Source organism: Setaria italica, chromosome V, assembly GCF_000263155.2.
Source record: "Setaria italica strain Yugu1 chromosome V, Setaria_italica_v2.0, whole genome shotgun sequence".
Lineage (NCBI taxonomy): Eukaryota > Viridiplantae > Streptophyta > Magnoliopsida > Poales > Poaceae > Setaria > Setaria italica.
Genome location: NC_028454.1, coordinates 28,636,422 through 28,648,168, shown reverse-complemented (window position 1 = coordinate 28,648,168; position 11,747 = coordinate 28,636,422). Strand labels below are relative to the sequence as shown.

The 11,747-nt window shown below is 49.9% G+C and overlaps 2 protein-coding genes across 3 annotated transcripts; both read right to left on the bottom strand.

Moving 5' to 3' along the window:
* Positions 1 to 3,696: 3,696 nt before the first annotated feature.
* On the bottom strand, positions 3,697 to 6,650 carry LOC105914347 (E3 ubiquitin-protein ligase MARCH2-like). 2 transcript variants are annotated; one of them, XM_022827178.1, is made up of 3 exons: positions 6,387 to 6,650; positions 6,103 to 6,188; positions 3,697 to 5,794 (listed from the first exon to the last, which is right to left on the bottom strand). In XM_022827178.1, the coding sequence occupies exons 1-3, from the start codon at positions 6,583 to 6,585 to the stop codon at positions 5,771 to 5,773; spliced, it is 309 nt and encodes a 102-aa protein (XP_022682913.1). In that variant the 5' UTR covers positions 6,586 to 6,650; the 3' UTR covers positions 3,697 to 5,770. The 2 variants fall into 2 exon arrangements, 1 of the variants encoding a protein (XP_022682913.1); XR_001164032.2 differs by lacking the exon at positions 3,697 to 5,794 and having other exon boundaries at positions 5,821 to 6,188; positions 6,365 to 6,650.
* Positions 6,651 to 8,420: 1,770 nt separating this feature from the next.
* Positions 8,421 to 9,748, bottom strand: LOC101771778 (F-box/LRR-repeat protein At3g26922). Its single transcript, XM_004971944.1, has 4 exons — positions 9,031 to 9,748; positions 8,787 to 8,927; positions 8,536 to 8,679; positions 8,421 to 8,434 (listed from the first exon to the last, which is right to left on the bottom strand). Exons 1-4 carry the CDS (start codon positions 9,746 to 9,748, stop codon positions 8,421 to 8,423), a joined length of 1,017 nt encoding a protein of 338 aa, XP_004972001.1.
* Between the last annotated feature and the right edge of the window lie 1,999 nt (positions 9,749 to 11,747).

The window sequence follows — 11,747 nt, the reverse complement described above, 5'->3', positions numbered from 1 at the left end:
GACACCGCCCCGTCGGCGGCGGCGGCGGCGGTAAGGCCCGCCCCGACGGCCGCCAGAGCCGCGGCCGCAGGGGGCCGGTCAGCGGCCGCCACCTGCGCCCACGAGGGAAGGAGAGAGGGGAAAGAAGAGAGGGGAGGGGGGAAGGAGTCGCCGGCCATGGCGCCGGCCGGCGGCGGCGGCGGCGGCGGCGACGGCGGCGGCGGCGGCGGCGCCAGCCAGTCACAGGTAACCCTAAACCTAGGCTGATACCATGCTAGAAGGTAATAGATGGATTATGGGCTAACCCTAGAGGGTAGCTATATAGATGTCTTACATGGGCCTATTGGGCCCTAATACACACAGTACACCAACAATACTTATTGCAGAAGAGATCACAAGAAAATGAAGTTACCTACAGCTTCCCCTTTTCCGGTATGATTAGCTGCATTCAGGATGCAGAAATGTGCTAGTAGCACAAACATTCAGATTGCTTGTATGTTCATATGTGACACCGATAGACTGCTAAAGCTGAAGATTGAGATATTAGTCAAACTTCGCCCATGGTTGCATACCTTATATATCAGCCTATCAATACTGCTTGCAAATCACAAAGAAAAAGAGTTCCTTCCTAGTAGCAGATTTGATTACTTATATTATATTTGTTTGGCTATCGGCTTATATAACTGCTAGAAACGAGCTCAATGATCACATCTCCTGTCCAACATTCAGAATAATTTGATAAGAAAAAGCACGCACAGAAAACACATGGAATTTGATTTGATTCAGTTTGTCAAGATCAATGCCTATGCTCTTAATGATGATGACAAGTCAATGAGGAAGATTTTGCACAACCAATGGCAACAAGCAATAGATGCAGATGATTATCTCTGCAGCGTTGATGTGCAAGTTTTTAATACACTAAATTAAGATAAGAGGAACTGATATATGTGGAAAACATAAAGACATGATCACTACAGGCTCTTGTTGTGGTTGTGGTTGTTTTAATGCGAAGCAACATAAAAACTGATCACTACATGCCTTGAGTACAAGCACACGCTTCAATATTCTAGAACTGTACCAGCCCACTGGAAAACCTCATGTTTAAGCATACAGATTATGGCTAGATACATGATCCAGGCGTTTTTATTTGAGAATTGTAACAAGTTCTGTCACCAGAAGTTATATTGCTAACTCAAATTAACCAAATGACTGAAACCTAAAGCGAAGTGGGTGAATGACTCAGCGCACCCCATCCCAGAAAGAAAAATTTGGATTCGAGGACTCATGGCAAAGAAAATCCCCACAGGAACAGAACGAGCAATCGATCCAAGCAATCTAACAAGACAGAAAAAAATCAGTGCTACCATGCTGACCAAACAATGGACTATGGATATATCAGTAACATCGGTCCCTGACGCACCTACACCGCACGCTGCCCAGCGCGACAGTGGTAACGAGCTGCAAGTCCATGGTGACCATCTTGCTATGCCGGCACCTAGACAGTCCACCACGGCCAGGCGCGCCGCGCCTGCGGACGACACGCCCAGGACGTGCCCTGTTGCGGGCCCTCAACACAGTATTGCGGCTACGGCGTCGCCTGCTACGAACGTGAGCTCCCCCACCGCCCGGCCCAGCTTTGAGGCGGCTCTCGTGCGGACGACGGCATTCCTCAACTCCGTCCGCCTTGCTCTGCAAGCTCCGCTCGCCGCACGACCAGCCATCACCACCCCAGCAGCGGCGCCAACTCCACGTCGCAGTGGCCGCCTGGCCAATCAGGCTCTGAACAGCACCGTAAGGCTGTCGAAGAAGGGTGAAATCTTGGTCATGAAGAAGCTAGGCATTGTTCCCCGCGAGCAAGATGCTGAGCAAGTGTCCACCGCTGAGTTTGACAAATTCCTCCACTCCACGATGCAACCCAAACATTTTGCCGCGCTTAGGGATATCTTCCCTGCAGCGAACGCCCTCTCTGACGACGAGCTGATGAGAATCACCTCGCTGGCCGGTGGAACGGTCGCCGCACACTGACGCTACACCTGCTCAAGCACCAACGTCGACAATAGCAATGGACTTGTGCAACTAAAATGTTTTAGTTTGGAACACGCGTGGCCTCAACGCGCGAACCCGTAGAGACTCTCTCCGGGAAGTGGTGCACGACGCGAATGCGTCCATCGTGTGTCTCCAGGAGACGAAGCTGGCAGTAATCTCCCCCTTCCTCCTCTCTGAAATGTTGGGAAGTAACTTCGCGAGTTATTCCTACTTGCCGTCTTCTGGTGTGAGTGGTGGAGTGCTGATCGCGTGCAGGAGCCCTGAAATCACCTGTGCCGCCATTGAAACCGGGAACTACTCCGTTACTGTCTCCATCACGACGGGCGCCCAAACTCAACCATGGTGCCTAACCTCAGTATACGGCCCACAGCCTGATGAAGATAAAATCGTCTTCTTGGACGAGCTACGCTCGATCCACAGCCGCATCACTGGCCCATGGATGAACGTAGGAGATTTTAATCTCATCCTGTGTGCCTCCGATAAAAGCAATGACTACCTCAACCGAAGGAACATGGGCCGCTTCAGACGTTTTGTCAACGAGCTGCAGCTCAAAGACGTATACCTGCACGGGCGAAGATATACTTGGAGTAATGAGAGAGCTTGCCCAACCTTGGAAAAGTTGGACAGGATCTTAGTCACGGTGGACTGGGAACTAAACTACCCCGGTTGCCTCTTGCAAGCGCTCGCGTCAGGGATGTCGGATCACTGCACGCTCCTCCTTGCAACGAATGCAAACTTCAGTGCAAAACGTCGGTTCCATTTTGAGAACTGGTGGATCAAGATGCCCGGCTTCGAGGAAGCTTTGCAGAAAGTCTGGACGTGTTCTGAGCTCGTCACTGACCCCTTCACACGTTTAGACGCCATGCTCAGAAACACTGCCAAGGAACTCCAAAGCTGGAGCCAAAGGAACGTAGGACAAATCAAGCTGCAATTGCTCGTGGCCAAAACTATCGTTCACTGGTTGGACAAAGCACAGGAGGAGAGGCAGCTCACCTTGGAGGAATACCGGTTAAGGAAAGAGCTCAAGATCAAAAGCTTAGGCCTTTCTTCCCTGGAAAGGACCATGATCTGACTCCACTCACGCATCACACATCTTCGTGATGGGGACACCAACACACGTCTTTTCCATATGCAAGCCGGCCATCGTGCTAAGAAAAAGTTCATCACTAGGCTGCAGCTCGGGGAATACACGGCTGTCACGCAAGAAGATAAGGAGACAATGTTGTTTCAGCACTTCAACAGCATCCTAGGCACCACCTCTGACAGAACCGAGCTCATCAACCTCGCCGCTCTGAATATTCAGCCAATTGATCTCCACCAGCTTGATCGCCCTTTCTCTGAAGCCGAAGTCTGGAGCACGGTGAAGTCACTCCCAAATCACAAGGCTCCCGGCCCAGACGGGTTCACGGTAGAGTTTTACGGAGTGGCATGGCCTGTGATCAAGGAAGCAATCATGGGAGCCTTCAACGCGCTGTACAGAAACGCCTGCGCACAACTGCGCCGGGTGAATGGTGCTCAGATCACGCTGCTGCCCAAAAGTTCAGAACCAATACACCCCGGTGACTATTGGCTAATCAGCTTAATTCACAGCTTTGCTAAACTGGCCGCCAAGCTTCTTGCTAACCGGCTTGCACCGGAATTGCATCGCCTCATAGACACCAATCAGAGTGCTTTCATTCAAAAGAGGTCCATTCATGATAACTTCAAGTTCGTGGAACAAGCTGCAAGAACTTTGCACCGCAACAGGAAACCAACCTTGCTAATCAAAATAGACATATCGAAGGCCTTTGACACTGTCAACTAGGCATTCCTCCTACAAGTCCTACAGGCAATGGGCTTCAGTACAAGATGGTGCGATTGGATCTCTTCACTTATCTCCTCAGCCACTACCAGAGTCATCCTCAACGGCAATCCAGGCAGACTGATTCGGAATGCTCTGGGATTACATCAGGGAGATCCCCTTTCTCCAATGTTGTTTATCATTGTCATGGAGGTGCTACACCAGTTGCTCAAGCAAGCAGTACAAGCAGGAGTGCTTCACCCACCGGCACACACGGCAATCTAACACCAATGCTCCTTATATGCCGATGATGTCATGATTTTTGCTTCTCCTACAGCCCAGGACATGATCACCATTAGAGAAACACTCGCTTTCTTTGGGAACGCTTCAGGGCTACACACCAATCTTCAAAAGAGCCTCATAGCCCCCATTGCCTGTATCGATGAGCAGGTGCAAAGAATCAGCACCTTTCTCCCAGCCAGAATCTCCGAATTCCCCATTCAGTACCTTGGCCTCCCACTCACTGTTGGCCGTCTCAAAAAGGTACACTTGCAGCCACTGGTAGACAAAGTAGCAGCCTGCATCTCGACCTGGAAAGCTTCACTGATGAACAAAGCTGGCCGGCTGACGATGGTAAAAGTGGTCATGACCTCAACTTGCACTCACACATTCATCTCGCTGAAGATTCCTGAGTGGGTGATCAGTGAAATTGACAAGCGCCGAAGGAGCTTTCTCTGGGCTGCAAGGCAGAAGGCTCATGGTGGGCAATGCCCTGTCGCTTGGACTGCATCATGCAGACCACAGGAACTGGGAGGCCTTGGTACAACAGATCTTACGATTGCTTCCTATGCCCTGAGATTGAGGTGGATGTGGTTAAAAAGAGCCAACCCTGACAGACCTTGGAGAAACCTCGCTCTGCAGTTTGATAATGACAACGTGCTTCAGAAAATGTTTCAGGCCTCGATTCAAGTACAACTGGGGGACGGCAACCTAGCTTTATTTTGGATTGACAGGTGGAATGGTGATTCATCGCCATGCTCCATCGCTCCTGATCTTTGCAACACTGTCAAGTCCAGAGTCAGAAACAGGGGCCTAGTGTCTGAAGCTTTGCAAGACAAGAAATTGATTTCCGACGTTGTTGGACAGCTAACAGTGCCAGCCATCCATCCGTATGTGCTTCTCTGGCACCAACTGCAGCGCGTTCAGCTAAGGCCAGGTTCTGAAGATGTTATCACTTGGAAATGGGAGCCTTCGGGGGTTTATTCAGCAAGGTCTGCGTACCGGGCGTTCTTCATCGGATCACAAACATCTCCTGCAGGCTCATTGATCTAGAAAGCATGGGCGCCGATGAAGGTGTGCTTCTTCATGTGGCTAGCCTGCAGAGATCGCTTGTGGACAGCAGCCAGACGCCATCGTCGTGGTTTACAGGACAGCACCGCCTGCGCCTTGTGTGATCAGGAACTAGAAGACTCCGACCATCTGTTCGCTCGCTGCTCATACACTCAACAGCTATGGCACCTCATCAGGTCCATCCTGCACTCTATCGTTCCCGGTCCAGTGCCGGGCGGGAGCTTAACTGAATGGTGGCTCCAAATGAGACATGGCCTGAACGCTACGCAGAAGAAAGGTATTGACTCCAGCATAATGCTTATATCCTGGATGATCTGGAGAGAGCGCAACAACAGGGTGTTTGGCAGAGCCACCCCCTTGCAGCCGGCGCAGCTTTTACAGCAGCTCATCGATGAAACCGTTCTCTGGTCAGCAGCGGGTGCCAAACATTTGGTCACCATCGGCTGGCCGGCAGCGACAGAAGCTCAAGCAACGGGAGAACGGCTTCATCGATAAACTGAGCTTCGTCTCATTCTAAAACGATTGTTAATCTCGCATGTAATAGACAATAAACTGTTAACCGTGTGCGTGCGCCCGGACGGCCCGCGTTGTACTAATCCTTTTTACAACATCTTCTTAATACAAAGATACGCAGCTCTCCTGCGTATTCACGAAAAAAAAATCAGTAACAAGCAATTATCCCATGCTTTCATCATCAAAAGTAGCCAGCCATAATACATGTCAGCACATTAAACCTGCTGCCACAGGTTTATTGAGTACGTTTCGTAGATTAAAATTAAGTAATTAACTGAGAACAAGCTTTATAAGAATAAGAAAAGGCATGTTGCCATACAAACTCCAACGATATATATGCTTTGCTTAGAAAAACGACAGATAAGAAACAAGGCGCAATAGGTGGATCGAATTTGACAGAAGTGAGCAAAATAAGGCAAATAAGCAGGCATTACCCTGACAGACCTCCAGTGGTCAAGGCAAGAGCGGTGCACGAACTGCTGCGTCCCCTTGCACCTACAGGGCGAGATAATCTCATCACCTGCACCGGAACAAAGGAGAAGCAACTTCATCAACCAGCAACAGCAGCACAGCACGATCACCACGAAAATTAACCCCTCCCGGGTCCCAACACAATTAAACCCGGCTAATCCAGAGGCGCGAGGAAGGAGCCCACGGGAACGAACGAGGCGGGGGATGTGAGAGATCGGTGCATACCGGGCTCGAGGCAGGTGCATACCGGGCTCGTGGCAGGTGCGGCAGAAGGCGGCGGAGTCGGCCTCGATCTCCTCGTCCACTGCTCTCTTCAGCGAGCCCCTCGCCGCTGGCGGGTGCGGCGCGAGGATCGGGGCGTGCATCTCGATCGGTCCCGCGGCGCGACGACGCGGTGAAGCCCTGCTGCGATCGAGCGAAGCGCGCAGGGGAAAGGGGAGGGGCATCGGGCGAGGTGGAAGAAGAGGGAGGGAGGGGAAAGCAGCAGCAGCAGCGGCGGTGGCTATTCCAATTCTAGCCCAAGTCGAAGAGGAGTCAGGGCACTTTAAACCCTCGATCGATCACACACTGTCTGGTGGGCCCTCCCCCTTCGACACGGACCCGCGGCCGCGTATGTGCTGTGTTTGTACCCGGAAAATACGAGGACGCGCTCATTGCCGTGCAGCATCCAAACAAGGAATATTCCGAGGTGTTTCCTGAATCCTGATCCGGCAGAGCATGCTCTGAAACTACCAGTCTAAACTTAACATTCAGCGTCACTGGCTTACAGCTTTCGCAGCCAGAGAGAAACTGTAATTATGTGCAGGACTCTAACATTGCGTTGAAGTAGGCGGTCAGATGAGCAAAATTAACTACCAAGAGATGAACTAAAGCATTGCAGATTACAACCAACATGACTCCGACACTGAATATATATCAATGAGAAAGCACCCTTGATTAGAAGTTCAGAACATACACCATGGATACTGACAAACATCTAACTCTGTCATCACTTGAGAAGCATCGCTCATGTAGCATAAGCTGTTACAACAAATTAAACTGGAGATACCATCCAAGCTGCAGATTGCAGCAATAGCACTGGTTATCTGGAATGGTCAGTATGCGAAGTAAGAGTTAAGGCAAGGCAACAGGAAGGATGGCTGAATTGGTAGTTAAAATTTAAAAATTGAAGTGGCATCTACTAGGAGCAAATTGAGCCAAGTTAGAATACTCGGAACTAGGTAGCATCTATAGTTAAGTTGACATACTAGGAGAGCCTATCTGAAAGCATGACTAGAAGGACTTTCTTGAAACAACAATTTGGGACGAAATTCAGAGGCATGAGCATGCTAAATTTTTGTTACATAGAACATGCTAGGAAGAAAAAGTGAAGTCATATGACCAAAATGTTTCTGTTCAGAAGATGAAGATGTCTGTCTTAAGCCGAACATATGAATCAGGAGTAATGAAGAAGCACTTAATAGAGGTGCATGCCTGGATGCATAACATGCAGGCAACAATTCTAATGCATACTTGTGAATTTATTGAATGATTTTCATAAGGAAAATTCCAACATAAATATATAAGACTTAAGCAATGTATTATCTCAATTGTCACTATCTTTCTGAAGTCAGGACCAAACTGCAGATAGCTAAGAAATATCACCAAGCACATATATCTATCTACGAAGTGGTAGTAAAGTAAGAACTTTATGTAGGTAATGGAAATTCTTTGAGTGGACCATCATACAGCAACATTTGATGCTTTCCCTATACCACACAGTTATATGTTCTGTTTCATGATCAGAATAGTACTTCTCCAGAATAAAGTTCAGAGCCTGAACCCATATTCTAGTCAATCAGATTACAAGGGTCAAAAAAACTGGTGAATTAGTTCATCCGTGTTGCGCTGGTGCTTGTTCAGTTAGCATCTTGTTGTCTCCTTCTAATGTCACTGAAGAGCTCCTCCCCATCGTTCAACAGAAATGGGTCCTCGATAGAAAGATCAAATGCCCTGTCGAAGGAGCAAACAAGCTTTGCTGCAGGCCTCAGAAGCAAAACTGTACAAGCTTCACTAGCCCATTCTTGATCAAGTAGATGACCAAGTAGAACCTTGATCTTATTTTCTCACCCTCAGAATCAAACTTTTCATCATAAGGCAACACAAGTGTCATCTTTTGTATCTGATCTGCTCTCAGGACTAGGTATTTACGGAATGCCATCTCGCTTTCATGTATAATTGCACACATTCAACGGGACTGAGCTCCTCATAGAACTCGGGAATGTGATCTTCATCCGATTCATCAGAAACAGCAGACTACAAAATTAGCAAACATCACAATTACATAAGAAACAAGCGAGTAAAGATGAAAAACGCCCAAATAACTGAAGTAGTGAAAGTATCACGTAAACAGTTACCTCTATGTGCAAAACCTCGATTCTGGGAAAGCATCTGAGCAAACTGGGCAGCATCTGGACTTCTGCAAAGAAATTCACCTTTATTGCTAAGATTTTGACACTGGAGACCCTGCACATTGGGCTTGCATTCGTGCCAGCCTGCACCTGCAGTGCAATGCAAACCATAAATCATATATCATCAGATACAAAGAACATGAAGTCTCGGAACTCTATCTAAAAAAAGAACACGCGCAATCTCGTGATCATCATACACAGGAGCATCATATCATCAGACGCCACCTTGTTGACTTTGTCGTTGTCCCCAAATCGGAGCTGGTGGACTCTTGTATCCGAGTACCCAAGCACCTTCAGCGCAGGTGCGCCTTGAACAATCCTGACCCCCACATGTGAATCTTCAGAGGCATCCACTTCAGAATAAGGATAAGTTTCCCACAGGACGAGTCGCTCCAGGCATGCACGGCGCTTCAACTACGGCGACCTCGACTGCAATTGTACCATAGGAGATCACGCACTTGAGGTTCTGGCCGAGGAGACGGACATGCTTTGGCGGGCGGTGGCTCATGTCGAGCGCCAGCTTCTCGAGGGCGGGGCTGGAAGAGAGCATGCGGTCGAGGTCCCCGTCCGCCATGAGAATGCCGAAGACCTTGAGCTCCCGAAGCTTTGGGAAGTTGGGAACGCCGTTCGAGAGGTTGGTGGTGTCCGGAAACTCCCAGAAACCAAGGTGGAGGCGGCAGAGCTTGTCGCAGCGGAGAATCGCGGCGGGGAGGGCCATGTCGACGGTCACCCGGGGCCTGATGAAGACGAGGTCCTGGACGCCCCTCTCGGCGAGGATCCGCGTCCACCGGGCGAGCTCGGGCTCGTGGTCCTTCGAGTCGCACGAGAAGAGGTCGACGGAGCGGAACGGGCCCCGGTGGCTCACGAGGACGCTGTCGACGACGGAGACGCGCTTGGGCCCTGGGTCGATGTCTATGTCCTGGTCGAAGAGGACGAGCGGCGCAGAGCTCCAGATGTCGCGCCAGCGGTTGGAGAGCGTGGTGGTGTGCACGGCGTCCCTGATGGGGAGGCGGGAGACGACGTCGTAGAGGAGGTCTTCGGGGAGGGCGCTGATGCGGTCCTTGCCGTCGTCGTAGCCCACGCCTGCAGCAGCGGCGAGGGTGGAGGTGCTGGTGACGGTGGGGCGGGTGCTGCAGGATAAGTTGAAGACCGCGTCCATGGCGGGCGCCGCGGATTGGAGATGGTTTGAGTTGGGGGTGGAGGCGTGGAGGTGGGTGCCGGTGGGGAAATAGTGATTTCGTTTCGTTCGAGCTCGTCGTGTATATATGGCGGTTGCTGACTTGGTGGGCCAAAGCGAGTTCCGTGCGGGCCCATGATACAGTCGTTCGAACCAGGCTACGGCTACCCCTTCCTAATATCTGCTAAACTTGGACCAGATTCAAGCTTCTCAAAGTGTTTCTCCACGGATTTTTGATAAAGTCTTATTGACGGGTTCATAGACCCAAAGTCCCAATAGGCCCGCCTATCCGCAACGCTCGGCACAACAAGGAGGCGCAATGACAATACACGCCTGGACCGCCCAGCTACGCAACGTCAGGCCGAGATCAAGATCCGGCGATTGATCAGCACCTCCGACCAGGAGGTCTGGTCGGCACCCGGACCGCAAGGCCTGGTCAGGGTGAGGACTACAATCCGACTCCGACCGAGTTCCCCCGACCGGAGATGTGCCGTACCGACGCACACCGCTCCCCCCGACCGACACGGTTGGGACCTACCGGGAACGCCTGCTCGTTGTGGGCTCATGGAGTAGGTGGAACGGATAAGAAAAAGCGCCTGGATCAACCACCGTACAAAGGACCGTACCACACCATACCCTGCGCACGCCCTGCACAGTGCCGCCACAGCCTACCCGCTACAATGGAGTGGTCTGACGAGATGAACAAGGATGGAGGACAGTGGCCATACTGTACCCGATGATGTGGGCATCAGCAAGACTAGGTGGCACCCATACTCTCTCTCTGACTTGTAAGGCCATCCCTTGCACTATAAAAGGGGACGTACCCTCCACATCTAACATAGGCGAACACTCTCGAACACATAGCGCACGTTTGAGCCCCCGTCACTCTCTCCCACTTGGACCAAAGCACGATCAGGACTCGGACATCCCCTTCTCATCCCTCACTCGTTTGTACCCTCACTGCAAAACTTTGAGCACCTAGGCTCAGAAATATAGTCAACCAACTGATCCTGAACTGGACGTAGAGCCCGTTGTCCGAACCAGAATAAATCCTATATCATTGAGTGTTAGGTCACATCCGATCCAACCCATGGCAAAACTACTAATATTTACTAGTCGGTCGGATTCCGCATCGACACCTATCAAAGGAGCAATTTCAAAATGGCTCCACCACCGAAGCTGGAGAGAAGCCACAAAACAGCTTACACTGTAGAGGAGGAGCAAAAAAAGTGGCTTCACCGGCTTCTCCTCTCTCTTCAAGCATTAAGTGATCATAAAATTACCCATATTGCCATTGAAAAGCCGTTTTACCAAACATTTTGCAAAATGGCTTTAGCTCCACTAGAGAAGCCACTTCACCAAAAGAGTTAGAGCCGAAGCCATTTTGTAAGGAGCCGAAGCTCTACCAAACGGACCAGAGTTGTAGTTCAAGTAAAAAATTTGTTAAGGTTGGTTTCATCACGAGAAAAAAAAAACAGTTAAGGTCTTCAATTTGTTTGGCGTTCATTTTGTTTTATTTTGGAGGCAACAATCGAAACTTTGATTTGTCCACTTGAGTATGCTGTACTACTACTAATTACTGAAGTCAAGAGGCATATTTCTGCCACTATCTTTCATAGCAATTTTGGCCCCGTTTTCTTCCACTGACTTATTTTTAGCACCCGTCACATCGAATGTTTAGATACTAATTAGGAGTGTAAAACAGGATTGATAAGGGGACACGATCACATTAGACGAACCTCAACCGCATCTACATTCTTTAAGCCAAGTTCTTGCTACTTAATTCTCAGAATGGAAGCTTGGAGTCAAGAACAAGGATGTTACGAAGGTACGATCACTAACGTTCTTGTGTAATGGTGAATCTACATATGCATTTGCTGAGAAAATAATTTACATGATGACCCCCATTAATTACTGCTAAGTGAATGTGTCCTTGCTACAGTTTCCGCCTAGTTACTAGGATATAATTTCCTGGATCAGT

What these genes read in the sequence shown, in the direction of transcription:
- LOC101771778 (XM_004971944.1), bottom strand. Translation starts at nt 9,748, where the DNA reads ATGGACGCGGTCTTCAACTTATCCTGCAGCACCCGCCCCACCGTCACC. An exon ending in CAAGTGCGTGATCTCCTATG is followed by an intron (nt 8,928 to 9,030) that starts GTACAATTGCAG and finishes ATGCCTCTGAAG; the next exon opens with ATTCACATGTGGGGGTCAGG. An exon ending in TGATGATATGATGCTCCTGT is followed by an intron (nt 8,680 to 8,786) that starts GTATGATGATCA and finishes ATTGCACTGCAG; the next exon opens with GTGCAGGCTGGCACGAATGC.
- LOC105914347 (XM_022827178.1), bottom strand. Translation starts at nt 6,585, where the DNA reads ATGCCCCTCCCCTTTCCCCTGCGCGCTTCGCTCGATCGCAGCAGGGCT. An exon ending in CCGCACCTGCCACGAGCCCG is followed by an intron (nt 6,189 to 6,386) that starts GTATGCACCTGC and finishes GTTCCGGTGCAG; the next exon opens with GTGATGAGATTATCTCGCCC. An exon ending in ACCACTGGAGGTCTGTCAGG is followed by an intron (nt 5,795 to 6,102) that starts GTAATGCCTGCT and finishes GTGAATACGCAG; the next exon opens with GAGAGCTGCGTATCTTTGTA.